This window comes from Mesoplodon densirostris, chromosome 11 (genome assembly GCF_025265405.1).
Source record: "Mesoplodon densirostris isolate mMesDen1 chromosome 11, mMesDen1 primary haplotype, whole genome shotgun sequence".
Taxonomy (NCBI): Eukaryota; Metazoa; Chordata; class Mammalia; order Artiodactyla; family Ziphiidae; genus Mesoplodon; species Mesoplodon densirostris.
This window is the reverse complement of record NC_082671.1, coordinates 37,901,622-37,923,786: the sequence shown is the minus strand read 5'-3', so window position 1 is coordinate 37,923,786 and position 22,165 is coordinate 37,901,622. Positions and strand designations below refer to the sequence as shown.

General features: G+C 39.1%; 1 protein-coding gene across 1 annotated transcript in view; it reads right to left on the bottom strand.

Annotated features, from left to right (window-relative positions):
• The window catches only part of WIF1 (WNT inhibitory factor 1), an 89,137-nt gene that overhangs the window by 4,659 nt on the left and 62,313 nt on the right, over positions 1 to 22,165 (bottom strand). Inside the window, exons 4-9 of the mRNA XM_060112524.1 lie at positions 19,333 to 19,473; positions 18,353 to 18,448; positions 10,620 to 10,715; positions 6,426 to 6,521; positions 742 to 837; positions 132 to 227 (exon numbers count right to left, since the gene is read on the bottom strand). Of these exons, the coding sequence (XP_059968507.1) occupies positions 132 to 227; positions 742 to 837; positions 6,426 to 6,521; positions 10,620 to 10,715; positions 18,353 to 18,448; positions 19,333 to 19,473 (621 nt within the window). The remainder of the gene's footprint in view (positions 1 to 131; positions 228 to 741; positions 838 to 6,425; positions 6,522 to 10,619; positions 10,716 to 18,352; positions 18,449 to 19,332; positions 19,474 to 22,165) is intronic.

Below are 22,165 nucleotides of genomic sequence, written 5' to 3'. Positions count from 1 at the left end.
GGAGAACAGGCAGCGGAAGAGAAGTTGCTTTCATGAAAAGGAAAGCAGGGCTGAGTTAGGCTTGTCCGTCAGCCTTTGGAGCCAGGAAACAGACATGCAAAAGGCTGGCTCCCCAGACGGCTCGCACTCACTTTTATTGCAGTGTCTTCCATGCCAGCCTTCCTGACATTGGCATTTGTTGGGTTCGTGGCAGGTTCCGTGTGTACCGCAGCCAGGCTCGCAGACAGCTAGAGGCAAAGGAGATAGAATGTTTCCTGAGCTTTCATATGTCAACAGAATTACGCAGCTGCTTTTCCTGCCGTTCTTTAGAATGTGTTAGTTTTGGCTTCATCCCTTAATTTTTTTTTCTTTCTTTCTAAGTCAATCTCCAGCTAGAAGTCAGTTTTGGACTTTTTGAAACAGTCCTGAGAGTAATCTTAAACTAGACCTGATGCTTCTCATTCACAATAGATGCTCAGGAGGACTTTGAAACTGCTGGGCAATGGAAGTTCATCTTCCTTAAGAAAACTCCTAAGAGTTAAAAAGTTTGGTTGTGTGTGCTAATGTGTCTAAGTTTTTTTTACATGCATGGATTTCATACAACGTCTTTGGTCTACTTCAAGGAAACATATGTCAGTGAAGAAAGGTTAATTGTGATGCCCAAGCAACATGCACTAGGTACAGAAGTTATATAGAGAGAAGAGACTCCTACTAGTTTAATTATCCTGTAACACAGATTGACTATGTGTACGGGGTACTTACGCTTTGAACAGAGGTCTCCTTGGTAACCTTTGGAGCACTTGCATTTACTTTTGCCAATGCATTTACCTCCATTTCGACAGGGCTGTGGGCATTTGCCTGAAATAGAGAAGAATGCAAATAAGCAAGGAACTCTGTGCTTCATTCAGAGGCAATTACATTTTTTCAAAGGAACTGCAAGGCTTTGAGAGGATCAAGCCTTTTAAATGGCAGTTATTTCCACTTATTTCTGATCTACCCTGGCTTTGTTACTGTTTGAGTCTCGTTTTTGATTTTTTTTTTTTTTTTCGGTATGCGGGCCTCTCACCACTGTGGCCTCTCCCGTTGCGGAGCACAGGCTCTGGACACGCAGGCTCAGCGGCCATGGCTCACAGGCCCAGCCGCTCCGCGGCATGTGGGATCTTCCCGGACCGGGGCACGAACCCAGGTCCCCTGCATCGGCAGGCGGACTCTCAACCACTGCGCCACCAGGGAAGCCCTTGAGTCTCGTTTTTGGAACAAACAGGCTAGTATTTTTACTTATGATTCTGGATATGTATCTTCTACAATGAATATGTTGTTCAAATGTATTTATATACTTTTTTTTTTTTTTTGCGGTACGCAGGCCTCTCACTGTTGTGGCCTCTCCCGTTGCGGAGCACAGGCTCCGGACGTGCAGGCCCAGGGGCCATGGCTCACGGGCCCAGCGCGGCATGTGGGATCTTCCCGGACCAGGGACAAACCTGTGTCCCCTGCATCAGCAGGCGGACTCTCAACCACTGTGCCACCAGGGAAGCCCTAAATTACTTTTTAAATAAACAGAATAATGTTTTAACTGATTCATAAATGCTTGTAATCTAAGGTATACTAAAAATGAAGATATGAATGACGCCCTAACTGATCTTTTCTGAGTTCTGATTTTTGTATGTCACTTTTTCTGAAAGCAGGCCTATACCTGGACATGATGACTTCTGTCTTAGCCTCGGGTTCTCCAGAAAGCAGGGCCTGCGTGCAGAGTTTATTTGGGAAGTGATCCTAGGGATCAGGAATGGGGGATGGGGAGAGTAAAACGGCAAAGTGGGGAAAGCCAACACAAAAGTATAATATGTTTGTGGGTTGGTCATCACTATGGGCAACTGGGCTCTATCCTGCAGCGTCTTTCTGAGGAGCCAGGTAGACTGACTGCATCTTCAGGTTGACTGAAGGAAGGAAGAGGGCAGCGTTTATCCATCTGTACTTGTCTCCCACGGATCAAAGGTCACCCCACGGAATAACTTTCTTGCGTTTCCATTCTGTGACTGTGTGAATGCAGATTGTATTTTTTTTTTTTTTTCAGTACTCAGGAGTCTCTGGGTGGAAAGCAAGAGAAGTGTGACACAGCTAAGGTGCAATTAGGCTATGTCTGTGCAAAATAGGTCATAGCAGTGGCTGGAGTGAAAGGCTGGCTGAGAAAGGATATGAGGTGGGGCACAAAAGGTGCCTGACTCCACACCTGTGCATTTTTCTGGAATGTCTTAGATCCTAATGATACATCATTCTTTCTTTTATCTCTGTGCCAAATGAGTATTGCTAGTCTTTTCACAGATTTTTGAATCACAGGATTGTAGAGCTGGAATAGGGCCTTAGATGTAAAAATTATATAATATTCTTTTTTTTTCTTACTTTTGAAGCTATTTATTCTCCCTCTGCAATCTAGAATTTGCCATCCTAAGGCTGAAGTTTTTTTCCAGGCAAGCATTATGCTTGACAAACATGAAGTGAATCCCATATGAAAGTAATTTTGCTAAAAACACTTTCTTCTCTTTTTATTTCTCCAAAAATGACTTTCTTCATATATAAATCAACCAAAGCAGCATTTAGTCATTGTGGAGATAATACAGACACAGTATTGAGATGTTAGATTCTCTCAAGAACCTGGAATGCCATTAGACCTGTAGGTTCTTCTGATGCAGGGATGTTCTAGAAACATGTATTAAAACGATCTTAATATTAGAATGCCACCTTTTTATTGACCATTAAAAATCCAAAATTGTACTTTTTGATAGGTTTGGATACAAATAATAGCATTTACTATTTGGTCAAGATCCCAACTCTAATTTAAGGAAAGGAATACCTAATTCTGAATTTCCATTAGCATCAGAGAAACATTTGTCCACATCATATGCACAAAATTGGATCATATCACAGTACTCTGCAATGCACTGGGTTTTTTCAAGTAAGCAAGATGTGAGACAATAACTATATGGCAGAAAAGATAGAGGAGGTATTGTGAAATACTTGGAGAGCCCAAGTTTCCCCATATTCTATGAGATGTGAACTTGGTATCCAGGGATAATGCAAAGAATGATTGATGGAGAGAATATTTTCAATGACTCCAAGGATCTTTTTGTTTTCTTGGCAAGAGGGAAGTGAGGACCCTTAGGATCACTGCAGCCAGGAAGGAGGATGTTCTCTCCCGGTTATCTCACCACAGAAATATGATTGCCAGTGACGGTTAGAAGGCCATTCCTAGATCAAACCTCATAGAGCCACAACATCATGAAGGGATGATTGTTTTAAAATTACAAATTCTGTAAGTGTCTGTAACATTGACTTCCTTTTCCTGAAAACATTTTGCAACCAATCTATCCATTGGACAGTGGTAAACTGAGTCAACTTGAGCGATTACACATTTTTACCCAAATGAGACTAAACATTGCCTGAAGACAAACAGATTTGACTAATTCTAAATAATTTGAATTTTAACTCTAACCAGTGAGAAGAGTGAGATAAGGTATTGACAAAATAAAGATATTAAACTTCCTCTGCCCATCAGATTGTGAGGTAACTTAAATTTGTGACTATCATTCACATAGAAAAAAGATAAAAATAGTTTACAATAAGCGCCAATAACTGTCATCTCTGGGTCTTAGAATGATGAGTGATTTTTAATTATTTTATCCAATATTATAATTTTTTATGGAGAACATTTTATACAGATAAGTTTTATAATAATAAGAACCTATTAAGCTATTAAAAAACATTTATAGTACAGTATAAATAATTTGGTCTTTTTAACTGAAGGTTCATTAAAGATTCTTGTAAAGTCTGTGAACCTTAAAGAACAAGATAAAATAGGTGCATACATCTAGATACTTCTAACCATGGTCTTATTTGTTAAACTGCAAGTATATCTCACAGTCAAGTCAGAATGAAGTTTGAGAAGATATCAATTCTGATAGAGGCCAGGAGAAATGAAAATATAAATAGCATCAGAATACATATTTCATTAAAAAAACAGACAGTAACAAGTGTTGGTAAGGATATGGAGAAATTGGAACCCTTGTACATTGCTGGTGGGAATGTAAAGTGGTACAGCCACTTTGGAAAACAGTTCAGCAGTTCCTCAAAAAATTAAAGAGTTAACATGTGGTCTAGCAATTTTACTCCTAGGTATATACCCAAGAGAACTGAAAACACGTTCACACAAAAACTTGTACACAAATGTTCATAGCAGCACTATTATTCGTTAAGAGTCCTAAAGTGGGAACAGCCCAAATGCCCATCAACTGATGAATAGATAAACAAAATGTGGTTGGTATATCCACACATGCAATGTTATTTAGCAAATAAAAGGAAGTAATGATATATGCTACAACATAGGTGAACCTCGAAAACATGCTAAGTGAAAGAAGTCAGACATAAAAGGCCATATATTGGATGATTCTATTTATATGAAATATCTAGAATAGGCAAATCTAAAGAGACAGGAAGTGGATTAGTGGATTCCAGGGGCCTGGGGAGAGGCAATGACGAGTGACTGCCCATCGGTACAGGGTTTCTCTGGGGTATGATGACATGTTCTGGAATTAGAAGAGATGCTGCACAATTTCGTGACTATATTCAATTACATACTTTAAAATGGTGAATTTTACGGTATGTGAGTTGTATCTCAATTTAAAAATAGGATACATAATTCAACTTTTTGTCTCTATTACACTAGAGGCACTTTTCAACTCAAAACCCATTTTAATTTTTTCCTGGTAATTTGGTTCCTGTAATAGAAACAAAAAATTTCCTAAAAGGATTTGAGTATAACTTGTGTTGGGGATAATCAGGAGCTTTCAAAAGGTCCACATTTTTGGTGCAGTTAAAAAAAAAAAAAGAATAGAAAACAGTTTCTGACAATGGAAAGGTCATAAACCTAAGGGCATGAAACAGATATCTACATGAAGAGAAATGAACCCATGAACAAAGATTCATAAACATGAACCAACTAAATATGTGAAGTTTGAGAGTAAGTATGGGAAGAAAACTGAGGGGAGTGAGCTCAGAGATATCTTTATCAGGGCAGGGTAATTAATAAGAGCAGAAGCCACATCCTGACAATTAATTACATGTCCTATGGAAACTTCAGAGGTACTTCATTTGAACTCTATAAAAAACTGTCACTTCAGTTACTACTTATTAAGCTACAAAAACCCACAAATAAATTAGAGGTTGAAAGTTAAAATAGGAAGTCAGTATTATTTAATTTTGAACCCAGTACAACTTCAAAAACTATGGCTGTACCAAACACAGTGGTGTTTTATGGATACAATACAGCTGGAGGTAAAAATGCCATATTCTAGAACTTCCAGAAAGGCAGGGACACAGCACCTTTAGCAGACGTGCTCACTCACATTCCTTTTGCTCCTTCCTGAGCGGGGCTTTGGTGTTATCTGTCTTCTGGGTCATAGAGCAATTGAGAGTGGGGCTGGCTCATTTCTGAGTTGAGCAGAGAGCTTCAGTGACGTGACTGGGAGGTGACAGGGCCAGGGCAAGCAGTTTGGTATCCTGATTCCCAAAAGAATGTTTACCTACCACATTCCACCCTTACATTTTTATTTTTTTTGTATCAAAGCATGACAAACATCTAGTGAAGGCATAATGTGCACTGATTTTAAGTTTATGGCTCAACTCTTTTTTTTTTACATAAATAAACACTCATGAGACACTTCCTCAATCAAGATATAGAGCATTTTTGGCACCCCATAAAGTTCCTTTGTGCCCCCATCACTATTCTTGTTTCTATGATCATCCATTACTTTTGCCTGTTCTTGAACTTCATAAAAATGGAATCATGCAGCATGCACTTTCTTGTGTCCAGCTTTTACTTAGCATAACATCTGTGCAATTCATGCATGTTGTTGCATGTGCTATTAGGTTTTTGTTTGTTTGTTTTTATTGCTCTGCAGCTTTTTTTCCCCATCTTTTACCTTGAGTCTATCCTTTTCTCTGAGATGAGTTACTAGGCTCCGTCTGGTTAGGAAATGTGGCAGTGAGTGCCAGAGAAAAAACTCTCTATGCCTACAGGTAGGTGAACAAAGTCCAGCTGTCCTAAAGCTCTGATCTACATTTCCAGGCTGAAACTATGGGCTCTGCACAATGAGAAGGGGACAAAAATCACTAACAAGAAACAACACAACATGGTGACTAACTCAAACCCAGATAACTGAGTCAGAGAACATTTGCTCTGAGTCATCTGTGCTATGTCACTCTTTGCCCACCTTTAGCCAAAACAGATGGCGGCTCAATCTAGTAAAAAGAAACCACTGGCCTGAGACCTTAGACAAGGTATTCATTGTCTCTGGGCTTCAGATTCCTCATCAATAAAACGAAGGGGTTAGATGGAGCTTCTAAGTCCCGCCCCCCACCACCGAACAAAGACAATGCAGGTCAATACTCACTTATTTCACACTGTTCCCCCTCAAGTCCTGGAGGACAAATACACTTTCCAGGGTAGAAACAGGTCCCTCCGTTAAAGCAGGTGGCTGAGCAGTTTGCTGTTAGAATGAAAACAGGGTATTGCATTAGATAGTAGCTTAAATCTAACAACAACAACATTTCATTAAGGCCAAGTGATTCTTCTTAGGCATCTGCTACTTGCCCATTTACTTATTTAACAAAACAAGCCACTTTACACATACAGAAATTGTAAGCAATTGCTTGACCATTTGCAGATTCCAGCAACATAACAGGATACCACACACGTTACACAGGACCCACCTCTAGGGGTTTACTTCTTAGTGGAAAAAGACATCGTGTGTAAAAAAAAAAAAAATTATCTTTTTTATTTTCTTATAAATATCTATGCTCTTAAAGGAGAAGAACTCTATGAACCCAAGAAAATATTTTTTAAGATGAAGGAAGAGTAAAAGGAGAAAACTTTCTTTGGAATAGATAAAAGGGAGAGAAGTCATAAATATTGGGATCAGACAAAGGAGAAAGCAACTTCTTTTCTGAGTAAGAGGAACAGAGATGCATCTTATATAACAGGAATTTTTTTAAAATAGACTTTTTTAACATTTGCAGGAAGGAGTAATTATATTCAGGAAAAGACAGACTGTTGCCCCTTGCGGGTCCCACAGGCAGGGAAGTGGCGGCAGCATGAGCTGGAGGGATGAAGAATGTGGGTATATTATTGTGGGAGTCCAATTGACTAGATTTTCCAGGTAATAATCATACTGTTTGTGATTCATACTAAACCCTCTCTCTTAGAGTCAGCTTCTGAAATTTCACTGCTCACTGGCACCTAAAATAGAGGGAAGACAGAAATGGGGACGGGGGAGAGCACATATCTAAAAATAGACAAGTTGGCTCATTCTGTAAAGGAGATGAAAATAAGAACTTGATTCTCAGCTATTCCAGTTTTATGGCCTATTTGTTCTTGTCCTATATAAAACAGGCCAAAGTTGGCTATAGATGAACGAAAGCTGGAATAAGCTTTCAGAAAGGAAATCCAAAAGTTCTAAGTGTATGCTTTCTTTGTGGAAAAGAAGTCCAACTGGAATATTGTATGAATATCATGCTTCTTAAATGATAAAGCTTTTTGTTAAAAATCATAAGTACCTCTCAGCTTAAGGCCATGCTGTACTTGCTTTGGCAAAATCAAGCCTCCTGATGTAGAGGGGAGCAGCAGCATTGGGGTACAGAATTTAGGATTTAGGAGAATCAGCTCTTGGACTTCCTCTTTGCTACTTGCTGCTAGTATTGTTAGGGCTGGACAGGTTTTTTTTTTTTAATTATGGAATGTTTCACGAATTTGCATGTTATCCTTATGCAGGAGGCAGACTAACCAATTTTAGTATATGTGCTGCTGAAGCGAGCACAAGACAGTTGTTTTTGTGAGCGTGTCCTGTCTCCCCACTTGTCCCTGTTTCTCCTGGGGATAATAAGAAGAGATGAGAAAACATCAGGACCTGTGCCCACTTGGCTGGAGCCCTCTGGGCACTATCCCTTACTAATGTGTAGAATGCAATGAACCTGGGAGTATAATCAAAAGTTACAGAATATGACAAAGCTGATTACTGAATTTGGCCACACCCTTAGTATTTGCATAATACTTTACCATCTGGACCAAGCTTCTCTACATTGCTGTTGTGCCATGATTCTTGACTCAGAAAATGAGCCAGAGACACCAAGTAACTTTCACTGGGGCTGAGGGTTTGCTAGGCCAGTGTTTAACTACTCAACTGTTAAAGTTTGCAACAGATGTCCCAAGAGCCAATAAAAGTTAATCTTTAGTGTTTCTTCAAATATGTAGGGCTAAGGTCTAGCTCCGTGCCAGTAATTAAACCATTTTTCAGAAGCTCTACACTCCCTCCTGGTTAATAAATGCATCTTTTTGTTGAGGGAGTAAAAAACATTATTTTTTAATGTTCCCAGATCTCTGGGGAAACCAAGTGGAATTTCAACAGACTTTCCAAAAGAATAAAAAAAAGTTACTGAAGTCTAACAAGTAAGAAAATCTTTCATCTGGAAGGTAAAATATTACAAATGTAAAAGAAACTGGAATACACATATATCTTTTCCTTCAACAGGGACCATGCAGCGTTTGTGACACCATAGCGTAAGAAAAACATTACAATTGACAGTACACTGTGCAAATGCACCAATAACAGCCTCATGTGTGTAAGCAGGCCTCACAAATGGTCTTTCTAAACCTGATAATACATTCATTCTTCATCCACATCTCTGAAGGATTTGCTCTATTTCCTAATAGTTTTGAGATAATACGAGTTTAATTCTGCTTCAAGAATTAACTTCTGTCCAGTTTTGAAGTAGCAGAGATGCTGAAGGCTACATTTAGACAAATGCAAAGAAGCTTCACAAGAAAGAATTTTATTCACTGGCTATTATTATCAGTGTCATTAGTGCTTAATCTTTACGAACATAAAATTTTAAAATTATTTTCACTCCAATGCTATAGTTTTAGAAGATCACTTACAACTAAAAGGTAGAGATGCTCTCACACATGATCTCATTTAGCATAGAGGTGGGGGAACCAGGGGTCAATGGCTTAATTTCCAGTTTAGAGTTGGGAAGAGCATCGCCCAGAGAGATGAGGTTCTCTGCCCAGAAGCAGTCACTGGTAGAGGAACTAGGATGTGAAACAGGTAGCCTGAGTGGCAACATGGTACAGTGGAGGGTGTGAATTTGGGCCAAGCTTCTCAAGCTCTATAAACCTCATTTTGCTCAGCTGAGATTGAGATGGATGATGCTTTACATATCTCAAAAGATTGTTGAGAGTAAAGTTAGGTAATTGTATGAAGGTACTTTGTATATCATAAAATAACAGACAACCATAAATGACTATTCTGACTCATATTAAGGGCTCTTTCCTTTAGCTTTTCCTTCTTTTTTAAAAAGCTGCTCAATCTTAACTGGTGCTATCTGCACTATCACTAAAGAGAGACACTTCTCTAAAATAACACATCATTTTATTTTGAGGCAAGTAGTTATTTAAAAGAAACAGTGCCCTACTCATGCAGCTAGCATTTTGGACACAAGGATAATTTCATTAAATACATACACTTTAAGGATATAATTTAATTTTTTTTCCATAGAAGATGTTAACTGGGCAAAATAGATAGCTGTCCTGTAAAGAGTATGAATCATTCAGTACTATTTTAGAGTCACATTTGAATCCACTTTCTGAGAGTAAAATCTGGCTATGATGCAGCATCATAGGAAGGAGGATCCTGATCTCTCAGGGATGTGATCTGTGAGCAGAGAATTAAATTCGGGATCAGTGAATTTCTAGGTCAGTCAATTTGGAAGAGACTGTTTGATTTCAGTCTTTGAAGCTCACCCATAAAACTAATTTGGGACATACCAAAACCCCAATAGGGAAGGAGCAGTTAATTGTTCACAAAAATCCACGCTCCCCTCCCATAAAGTTGTCATTGGGAGATGGTTGTCCAACCAGGGATGACATTTCTCCTGCCTGCATCCAGGTAGGATAATGGAGCTAATTCCTATCCATGGAATAGGTGTTGAAGTTTTGTAGGTCACTTCTGAGCTTTTGTTTTGTTTTGTTTTTTGTTTGTTTTTTAGGCAGTACCTACTCCAGTCTTTCTTTCTCTGCTTATTGGCTGGATCTGAAGAGCTCCAAAGCTGTAGGCAGAACCACTAATGGAAGCCACCTGGGACCCTAAATCACTGCATGGAGAAGAACTGCCCTGCCCACTGACCAAGTATTCCTGCCCTGGAGCATTCTGTGAGCAAATGTAAACTTGTACTGTGTTAAGCTACACTAAAATTTGGGGTTAAAGTTATAGCAGCCAACTGAGCCCACGCGGCACAACTACTGAAGCCCACGTGCGCCTAGAGCCCATGCTCCGCAACAAGAGAAGCCTGCACACAGCAACGAAGAGAGCCCCCGCTCGCCACAACTAGAGAAAGCCTGTGCACAGCAACAAAGACACAACGCAGCAATAAATAAATTTATATTTAAAAAAACAACAACAAAAAAGTTATAGCAGCCAGTGAAGTGATACATCCTATTTACAGAGCTGTTATGAAGAGTGATGATATAGTAAATATACGTCTTTTAATCAAACATTTAAAAAGTAAAAACAACCTTGTTCTTAGAAAGTTACCTTTATCACAGTTGACTCCATAGAATCCAGGTGGACAGATGCAGAAACCGGGAGTAACACAAAGCCCGCCGTTCATGCATCGTGGTGTGCAAAGGGCTAATGGGAAGAGAGAATTCTGATTAAGACCAAATAGGGTTTTGCGAGCAGGACCGTTTTGGAAATGTCAATAATACAACAGGTCTGTATTTTCAAGCTTTGCAGTTGACACTAAAGTAGTCACTCTTTAGAGATACAAGTTTGCTATATTAAAAATTATTTTTATGCAGTAAATAAGGCTAGTTTTCAACCAGCTTCATAGAAGAGAATTAAAATTTGCCCAGAATCATTATTTTAACTAAGATGTGGTCTTCTTAAGACTGTAAATATTTTTTCTTGCCTTATTTCCTCAATCTTCCAATTTCGAAATCAGTGCAGATGAAGGTCAGGACAAGATGGTGGAGTAGGACCTTGACCTCACCTCCTCTCATGAGCACACCAAAATCACAACTAAGTGCTAAATAATCATCTATAAAAAGACTGGAACCTACCAAAAAAGATATTCTACATCCAGAGACATAAAGAAGAAACCACAACGAGACAGTAGGAAGAGCACACTTGTGATATAATCAAATCCCATAGCCCTCAGGTGCGTGACCCATAAACTGAAGAACAGTTATATTGCAGAAGTTCTCCCACAGGAGTGAGAGTTCTGAGTCCCACATCAGGCTCCCCAGCCTGGAGGTCTGACATTGGGAAGAGGAACCCCCAGAGCAGGTGGTTTTGAAGGCCAGCGGGGCTTGAATGCAGGAGCTCCACAGGACTGGGGGAAACAGACACTTCACTCTTGGAGGGTGCACACCAGGTCTTGTGTAACTGGGACCCAGGGCAAAAGTAATGACTTCATAGGAGCCTGGGCCAGACTCATCTAGTTTTGAAGGGTCTCCAGGGGCGGGGGGCAGCTGTGGCTCACTCTGAGGACAAGGACACTGATGGCAGAGGTATCGGGGAGTATTCATTGGTATGAGCTCTCCTGGAGGCCGACACTTTGCCACCAAGACCTGGCCCCACCCAACAGCCTGTAGGCTCCAGTGCTGGGACACCTCAGGCCAAACAACAAACAGGGTAGGAACACAGCCCCACCCATCAGCAGACAGGCTGCCTAAAGACTTCCTGAGCCCACAGCCGCCTCTAGACATACCCCTTAACATGGCCCTCCCCAACAGAGGGCCAAGACCCAGCTGCACTCGCCAGTGAGCAGGCACTGGCCCCTCCCAACAGGAAGCCTACACAAACCTCTAGACCAGCCTCACCCACCAAGGGGGCAGACACCAGAAGCAAGAACACTATGATCCAGCAGGCTGCAGAACTGAGTCCACAAACACAGGTCAGAATCTACCAGCTGGTCCCTGGCCCCTGGGCAATGAGAGGGAAGTGTACTTCTGGAACACACAGGACATCCTCTACAGAGGGCCATTTCTCCAAGGTCAAGAAACATAACTAACTTACCATATACATAAAAATTCAAATAGAAGTTTAGACAAAATGAGATGGCAGAAGAATATATTCCAGACAAAAGAACAAGATAAAACCCCAGAAGACCAACTAAGTGGAGATAGGCAATCTACCCAGGAAAGAGTTCAGAGTAATGATCATAAAGATGATCCAAGAACTCAGAAAACAATGGATACACAGAGCGAGAAGTTACAAGAGTTCTTAACAAAGAGTTCAAAAATATAAAAAACAACCACACAGTTGAAGAATACAATAACTGAAATGAAAAAATACACTAGAAAGAATCAACAGCAGAATGAATGAGGCAGAAGAACGTACAAGTAAGCTGGAAGACAAAGTGGTGGAAATCACTGCCGTGGAACAGAATAAAGAAAAAAAGAATGAAAAGAAATGAGGACCATTTAAGAGACCTCTGGGACAATATCAAATGCACCAGGATTTGCATTATATGGGTCCCAGAAGGAGAAAAGAGAGAGAAAAGGCCTGAGAAAATATTTGAAGAGATAATAGCTGAAAAATTCCCTAACATGGGAAAGGAAGCAGTCACCCAACTCCAGAAAGTGCAGAGAGATCCATACAGGATTAAACCAAGGAGGAGCACACCAAGACATCTACTAATCAAATTGACAAAAATTAAAGATAAAGATAAAATATTAAAAGCAACAAGGGAAAAGCGACAAATAACAAAGAAGGGAATCCCCATAAGGTTATCAACTGATTTTTCAGCAGAAATTCTGCAGGCCAGAAGAAAGTAGCATGGTATATTTAAAGTGATGAAAGGGAAAAACCTACAACCAAGAATACTCTACCTAGCAAGGCTCTCATTCAGATTTGATGGAAAATTTAAAAGCTTTACAGACAAGCAAAACCTAAAAGAATTCAGCACCACCAAATTAGCTTTACAACAAATGCTAAAGGAACTTCTCTAGGTGGAAAAGAAAAGGCCACAACTAGAAATAAGAACATTATGGGGCTTCCCTGGTGGCGCAGTGGTTGAGAGTCCGCCTGCCGATGCAGGGGACACGGGTTTGTGCCCCAGTCTGGGTAGATCCCACATGCCGCGGAGCGGCTGGGCCCATGAGCCATGGCCGCTGAGCCTGCACGTCCAGAGCCTGTGCTCCACAACAGGAGAGGCCACAACAGTGACAGGCCCACGTAAGCCAAAAAAAAAAAAAAAAAAAAGAATGTTATGAAATGGGAAAGGTCACCAGTAAAGGCAAACATACAGTAAAGGTATGAAATCATCTGCACACAAATACAATATCAAAACCAGCAATCATGAGAACAGGAGAGTACAAATGCAGGATATTAGAAATGCATTTGAAATTAAGAGATCAGTAACTTAAAACAATTGTGTATATGTATAGACTGATATATCAAAACCTCATGGTAACTGCAAACCAAAAATCTATAATACATATACACACAAAAAAGAAAAAGGAATCCAAGCACAACACTGAAGATAGTCATCAAATCACAAGAGAAGAGAACAAAAGAGGAAAGGAAGAAAAAAGACCTACAAAAACAAATCCAAAACAGTTAACAAAATGGCAATAGGAACATACATATTGATAATTACCTTAAGTGTAAATAGATTAAATGCTCCAACCAAAAGACACAGACTGGCTAAATGGATACAAAAACAATACCTGTATATATGCTGTCTATAAAAGACCCACTTCAGATCTAGAAACACATACAGACTTAAAGTGAGGAGATGGAAAAAGGTATTGCATGCAAATGGAAATCAAAAGAAAGCTGGAGTAGCAATACTCATATTAGACAAAATAGACTTTAAAATAAAGACTGTTCCAAGAGATAAAGAAGGATACTACATAATGAGCAAGGGATCAATCCAAGAAGAAGATAATAACAATTGTAAATATATATGCACCCAACATAGGAGCACCTCAATAATAAGGCAAATGTTAACAGACATAAATGGAGAAATTGATAGTAACACAGTAATAGTGGGGGATTTTAACACCCCACTTACATCATCAATAAGGAAACACAGGTCTCAAATGACACATTAGACCAGATGGACTTAAATGATATTTATAAAGGCTTTTTATAAATATTTCTAAGGCTTTCCATCTGAAAGCCTCAGAATACACATTCTTTTCAAGTACACATGAACATTCTCCATGATAGATCACATATTGGGTCACAAATCAAGCCTCAGTAAATATAAGAAAATTGAAATCATATCTACCATCTTTTCTAACCACAATGCAGGAGATTAGAAATCAACTAAAAGAAGAAAACTGCAAAAAACACATGCTATTAAATAACCAGTAGATCACTGAAAAAATCAAAGAGGAAATCAAAAAATACCTAGAGACAAATGAAAATGGAAACACAATGATCCAAATGCTATGGGATGCAGCAAAAGCAGCTCTAAGAGTGAAGTTTATAATGATACAAGCTTACCTCAGGAAACAAGAAAAATCTCAAATAAACAACCTAACATTACACCTAAAGCAACTAGAGAAAGAAGAACAAATAAAACCCAAAGTTAGTAGAAGGAAAGAAATCATAAAGATCAGAGCAGAAATAATGAAATAGAGACAAAGAAAACAATTAAAAAAATCAATAAAACTAAAAGCTGGTTCTTTGAAAAGATGAATATAATTGATAAGTCTTTAGCCAGACTCATCAAGAAAAAAAGGGAGAGGGCCTAAATCAATAAAATTAGAAATGAAAAAGGAGAAGTTACAACTGACACCACAAATACAAAGGACCATAAGAGATTAAGCAACTATATGCCAATAAAATGGACAACCTAGAAGACATGGACAAATTCTTAGAAAGGTACAATCTCCCAAGATTGAACCAAGAAGAAACAGAAAATATGAACAGACCAATTAACAGTACTGAAATTGAATCTGTGATGCAAAAACTACAAACAAAAGTCCAGGACCAGATGGCTTCACAGGTGAATTTTAACAAACATTTAGAGAAGAGTTAACACCTATCCTTCTGAAGCTATTCCAAAAAATTACAGAGGAAGGATCACTCCCAAACTCATTCTATGAGCCCACCATCACCCTGATACCAAAACCAAAGATACCACACACACAAAAAAAATTAGAGGCCAATATCACTGATGAACATAGATGCTAAAATCCTCAACAAAATACTAGCAAACTGAATCCAACGATACATTAAAAGGATCATACCCAGTGATCAAGTGGGATTTATCGCAGTCATGCAAGGATTTTTCAATATCCGCAAATCAATCTGTGTGATACACCACGTTAACAAATTGAAGAATAACAATCATATGATCATCTCAGTACATGCAGAAAAAGCTTTTGATAAAATTCAACATTGATTTATGATAAAAACTCTCCAGAAAGTGGGCACAGAAGGAACATACCTCAACATAATACAAGCCATATATGACAAATGCACAACTAACATCATACTCAACAGTGCAAAGCTGAAAGCATTTCCTCTAAGATCAGGAACAAGACAAGGATGTCTATTCTTGCCACTTTTATTCAACATAGTTTTGGAAGTCCAAACCACAGCAATCAGAGAAGAAAAAGAAATAAAAGGGATCCAAATTGGAAAAGAAGTAGTAAAACTGTCACTGTTTGCAGATGACATGATGCTATATATAGAAAATCTTCAAGACGCTACCAGAAAACTACTCAGCTCATCAATGAATTCAGTAAATTTACAGGATACAAAATTAACACACAGAAATCCGTTGCATTTCTATACACTAACAACGAAAGATCAGAAAGAGAAATTAAGGAAATTAAGGAAACAATCCTACTTACCATCAAATCAAAAGGAATGAAATACCTAGGAATAAACCTACCTAAGGAGGCAGAAGACCTGTACTCTGAAAACTATAAGATGCTGATGAAAGAAACTGAAGATGACCCAAACAGATGGAAAGATGTACTGTGTTCTTGGGTTGGAAGAATCAATATTGTTAAAATGACCATACTACCCAAGGCAATCTACAAATTCAATGTCATCCCTATCAAATCACAAACGGCATTTTTCACAGACCTAGAGCAAAAATTTTAAAATATGTATGGAAACACAAAAGACCCTGAATAGCCAAAGCAATCTTGAGAAAGAAAAATGGAGCTGGAGGAATCAGGTTCCCTGGCTTCAGACTATACTACAAACCTACAGTAATCAAAACAGTATGGTACTGGCACAAAAACAGACACATAGATCAATGGAACAGGATGGAAAGCCCAGAAATAAATCCATGTTCCTATGGTCAATTCATCTATGACAAGGGAGGAAATACTATACAATGGAGAAAAGACTGTCTCTTCAATAAGTGGTGCTGGAAAAACTGGACAGCTACATGTAAAAGAATGAAATTAGAACATTCTCTAACACCATACACCAAAAAAGCTCAAAATGGATTAAAGACCTAAATGTAAGACCAGATACTATAATACTCGTAGAGGAAGACATAGGCAGAACACTCTTTGAGATAAACTGCAGCAATATCTTTTTTGGATCCATCCCCTAGAGTAATGGAAATTAAAAAATAAACAAATGGGACCTAATTAAACTTAAAAGCTTTTGCACAGCAAAGGAACCCATAAACAAGAAGAAAAGACAACCCTCAGAATGGGAGAAAATATTTGCAAACAAAGCAACTGACAAAGGATTAATCTCCAAAATATACAAGCAGCTCATGCAGCTCAATATGAAAAAAAAACAAACAACCCAATCAAAAAATGGGCAGAAGACCTAAATAGACATTTCTCCAAAGAAGACATACAGATGGCCAAGAGGCACATGAAAAGCTGCTCAACATCACTAATTGTTAGAGAAATGCAAATCAGAACTACAATGAGGTACCACCTCACACTGGTCAGAATGGCCATCATCAAAAATTCTACAAATAATAAATGCTGGAGAGGGTGTGGAGAAAAAGGAACCCTCCTACACTGTTGGTGGGAATGTAAATTGCACCCAGTGTTCATTGCAGCACTATTTACAATAGCCAAGACATGGAACTAACTTAAATGTACATCGACAGATGAATGGATAAAGAAGATATGATATATATATATATATATATATATACACACACACACACATACACACACACACAATGGAATATTACTCAGCTATAAAAAGAATAAAATAATGACGTTTGCAGCAACATGGATGGACCTAGGGATAATCATACTAAATGAAGTGAGCTAGACAGACAAATATCATATGATACCACTTATATTTGGAATCTAAAAAGAAAAGATACAAATGAACTTATATACAAAACAGAAACAGACCCATAGGCATAGAAAGCAAACTTATGGTTACCAAAGGAGAAAGGGAAGGTGGGGGAGGGATAAATTAGGAGGTTGGGATTAACAGATACACACACTACTAGATAACCAAGGACCTACTGTATAGCACAGAGAACTATACTCAATATTTTGTAATAACCTATATGGGAAAAGAATCTGAAAAAATATATATATATATATAACTGAATCACTTTGTTGTATACCTGAAACTAACAACACTGTAAACCAACTATATTTCAATTAAGAAAATAAAATAAAGAAAAAAATCAATGCAAACAAGAAAAAAATCTATTTTTTGAAGATGAAAAATATTTTGCTTACTCTGGTCAAATAAGCTCAGTATATGTGAGCTTGTGGTTTAGACACCTTTGTGGTTAATAAACATTTTCATGTTCATCTCTTTTTTCATATAGCTTTCTTAGTAGTAATTTCACCGAAATATATATATTTACTACACAAATGATTTTCATCCTTTTTTTTTTTTTTTGCCTAGAGCACCTTCATAACTCAGGTGTAGACTTAATTGTGAAACAAGCTACTTTTAATTGGAGTAGATACTTTCAAATCACTCATAATACTAGCTTTTTAAAACCAATTTTAGTGGAGGGAAAAAAACTCAAAACTTTCATAAGATTATGCTAAAGCATAGTATATATAATAGTGAATTGCGGAGGGGGGTGGAGGAGAGTGAAAGTGGCCACAAAGAATGTAGACATTGTGCCAATTTTCTGCTCCTGTCACCACATATTGGATTTAACAGAAAACCACTCCTAGCAGAATACTTTCCAATAGCTTTTCTGTGGCTTTTTAAGACTGCACAAATCCTTATAATGTGACCAGAAAAATAATTTCAGGTGATGTGTTAAAAATACATGTGGGGCTCCTGTGTAACACCCATCTCATTAGGAAGCAAGCAGGGAAGCTGGCTGTCTCTGTTCTTACCTTTCTCACAGTGAGGTCCGTAGAATCCATCAGGACACTGGCAGACCCGTCTTTCGTTACAAAAGCCTCCATTTCGGCACCCTCCTGGGCACTCAGCTTCACCAAAGAGAAACAAGGTTTATATAGGCAGCTTTCAAATCATGTTGCGTGAATTACAGGGGCATGAAGAGGCTAACGGTCACTTTTTCCCCAGCACACCAATTATCATAATTTATTGAATACCAGTACTTTCACTTCATTCTCTCTACACTGCCTGTACTTCACTAAGTCTTCATGAAAGTGAGATACTGCCTCTCAATCCTACTTCCAACAGTAGGGAGCTCGTGGAAGAAGGCAAAGCAAGCTTTATGTTCTGCCTTCCTCCCACCCATCAATCTACTGCACCTCCTTAAATTCACACTGAAACAGAATGATGGATATTGCCCTCAATATTCATTTTCATAGGGGGGAATGACCTTTTGGTACATCTTTAGGGCACCGAAAGCCTCCAGTGCTTAAATTCTGTGTTGGAAGAGCTTGTATCAGGATGGGAAAGGAGACAGCATGGGAAAGCCTTCATGCTTAACTGGGTATCTGGGCTGTGATGGAGGTGCAAAGGCCTGGTAGAGATCACTGGCATGATCTTTGGAAGTCAAAAGCACCAAGCTTTTGGCAGGGCGTATGGGTCGTAGTAGTTGCTGGTGATGACTGGCACCCTTGCTATGAGGGTGGGGACTCCCAAAGGTTGTGTTGGAGGAGGGAAAGAAGAGAGGTGGAAGACAGGGCATTTTGAAGGGTGCTGGAGTTCCTAAAATTGTGAGTGCAGTCAAAGCAGAGAAAGTCTGTCTTAGTACTATAAGCGGACCCTGCGTTTACCCCTCCTCCCACTGGTGTGGTTTTAATGATACAAAATAATTATCTATCTAGCTAGCTACAATTTTTGGCCCAAATCACACCTGGAAGCCTTATGAGCCTTCTCTGGAATCATCATCACTGATTACCTTGTTGACATGTTTTAAAGAAGATGGCATTTTGAGGTGTCTGCAGGATGGTGTTGCCTTCAGAATTCATTACAATCACATTCACTTCAAATGCTGCCACTCCATCTTGTTTGCCGAGACATGGAAAACCAACTTGAACAACTAAAGAAAAAGAGGGTATGGAGAAAAAGTTTATCTAGTTGATCCCAGTTTTACAGAGATCTTGGTAAGAGAGACAAAGAACAAAGCAAAAATGTTCACCTTTTGTTATCAGACATGCTTGTATCTCCACTAGAGTAGGGACTGTATTTTGATTATCTGGGCATTCTCCACAGAACGTGTACATCATGCTGAGTGGAGAATTAATGACACTCATTAATTTGTACCCTACTAATATGAAACGGGATATTTTGTTCATAGTCTGAACTTGTACCATCTTGAAAAAAAAGATGGTAAAATGTTCTCTAAGAAGTAAAGGTGCAAATAGGTAGCATAGATTTATTAGGAGAAGAAACTTTGTGAACGCTTTCACCAGCCTCCATATAATTCAAAAAGAGCTAAAAGTCAGCACTGCAGAATCTATTAAATAAAGCCCTATAAGCAACACCCCACTGGTTTATTTTTACTCTGTATGCTTGAAAGTGACAAAATGTCTTCTTTAGAAATATTCTACAACTCAGACTAGACCCCAATCATTGGACTGAGTTAATAAATTTAATATTTTCTCAGGCTATTTGTTAATATTGAGAAGTGTCCATATCTTGGGGATCTAGAAGAGAGTTTGCTGTGATGAAGTAATCTCACAATAGACAATCTAATGGTTTAGGTTCCTAAAGAGGAGACACTTCTTTTTAGTGAAACTGATGATCACTTGCGGTATGTAGGTGTAGACTAAGCAGAGAGTGGGAACTAATAGTGTTGCTGTACAGAGATGGCGAAGAGTTGTCCACAACTTCAGCTGTGAAATACCCACAAATCATTGGGTGGAAATTGGCTCAAGTCATTGGCTGAGAGGCTGACTTCATAAATTTCTGAAATCCACTGGATTATCCTAACATATCCACTGGAGAAGACTGATCTAGCTGATCCACTAGACTCCAGTTCTTCCTTATGAATAGAACAAATATTGTTAAGAGGTATACATATGAAATTCTGTTTCATTTGGTTTCTGTATGGCAGGTTATGGTTACTACCAAGCTTGGGAAAATCATACCATGCCAAGAAAAATCCTTTCCCTTCAGAGTTTTCATAAACGTTTCCCCTAGTTGTACAAGAAGAAGTGAGCTAGAAATCAGTGTGCTCTTTTCCATAATGCACTGCACACCAGTTGGTCATACAATCTTCTTAACGTGCTTGGCAACCAGAAACCACTCTCAAGGCTTTGGCATTGTCAGTGTTCATTACTGTGCTTTTCTCCAAATACCATGGGTTTCCAGTTCTCCTGAATCTTGAGATCTGAGCATTGTAAATAATTAAATGATGAAAAAACCCAGATATTTTAACAGAAATAAGAGAGAAAAAAAAAACAACCTTGTTTCTGAAGTCCCAAAGTATAATTGTCCCCACTGAAAACCTTGGTTTAATGAAATTGTATATATGAAAATGCAAATTTACAAAATACAAAAATCCATAGTAGGGATTTCCATTTCAAAAGGAAGCAAAGGACTGTAGAAGGAAAACCACGTTGGAGCTGTTATTGTGGGATACTTGTGAAATATACATAGGATTCTTTCTTATGGCTGCATCCCGGATCTGGAAATTTTACTTGGGGACCAAGGGATTCTGAAAGGCTACATGGATACAGAAGATTTGCAAAAAGCAAGACTCCGATTCTTGTCGGAGAGCTCACAGACTTCCTCACTTAACGGCCTTTTCCTTCCTTGTTTTTAACAAATATCTTCCCTTTTTTTCTGCCCTCTCCTCTATCAGTCTCTACTATTCTATCTGCCTCTTCTTTTTCCTCCCAGTTTTCTTTTCTTCCCCCTGCTCTGCACCTGGATTGTATCTTCACTGAACAATCGTGCACTTTGAGAGCTAACTGGAGGCAGTCTTGTAGGGAAGAGCTGTATGGAATTATCTGCTTTTATGGTGAACTTGGCATTTGTGAATGGGTATCCTGTTCAGGACATTAATTGCTAGCAAAAACAAGAAAAAGAGCACAGGAGTAAAACGTGGATTTTTCTGAATACTCATTGTGATGACCAGCAGTTACCTTACCGACTGATATCCAGAGGAGAATAATTTAGAAGACTCTTGTGTCCTTGTGGATGACAGGCTCTTGGTGCTCCAGCCAGGCATCAGGGCTGTGCCTCTAAGGTGGGAGAGCCAAGTTCAGGACACTGGTCCACAAGAGACCTCCCAGCTCCACATACTATCAGATGGCAAAAATCTCCCAGAGATCTCCATCTCAACACCAGCACCCAGCTTCACTCAACGACCAGCAAGCTACAGTGCTGGACACCCTATGCCAAACAACTAGCAAGACAGGAACACAACCCCGCCCATTAGCAGAGAGGCTGCCTAAAATCATAATAAGGCCACAGACACCCCAAAACACACCACCAGACGTGGACCTGCCCACCAGAAAGACAAGATCCAGCCTCATCCACCAGAACACAGGCACTAGTCCCCTCCAGCAGGAAGCCTACACAACCCACTGAACCAACCTTAGCCACTGGGGACAAACACCAAAAACAACGGGAACTACGAACCTGCAGCCTGCGAAAAGGAAACCCCAAACGGAGTAAATTAAGCAAAATGAGAAGACAGAGAAACACACAGCAGATGAAGGAGCAGCAAAAACCCACCACACCTAACAAATGAAGAGGAAATAGGCAGTCTGCCTTAAAAAGGA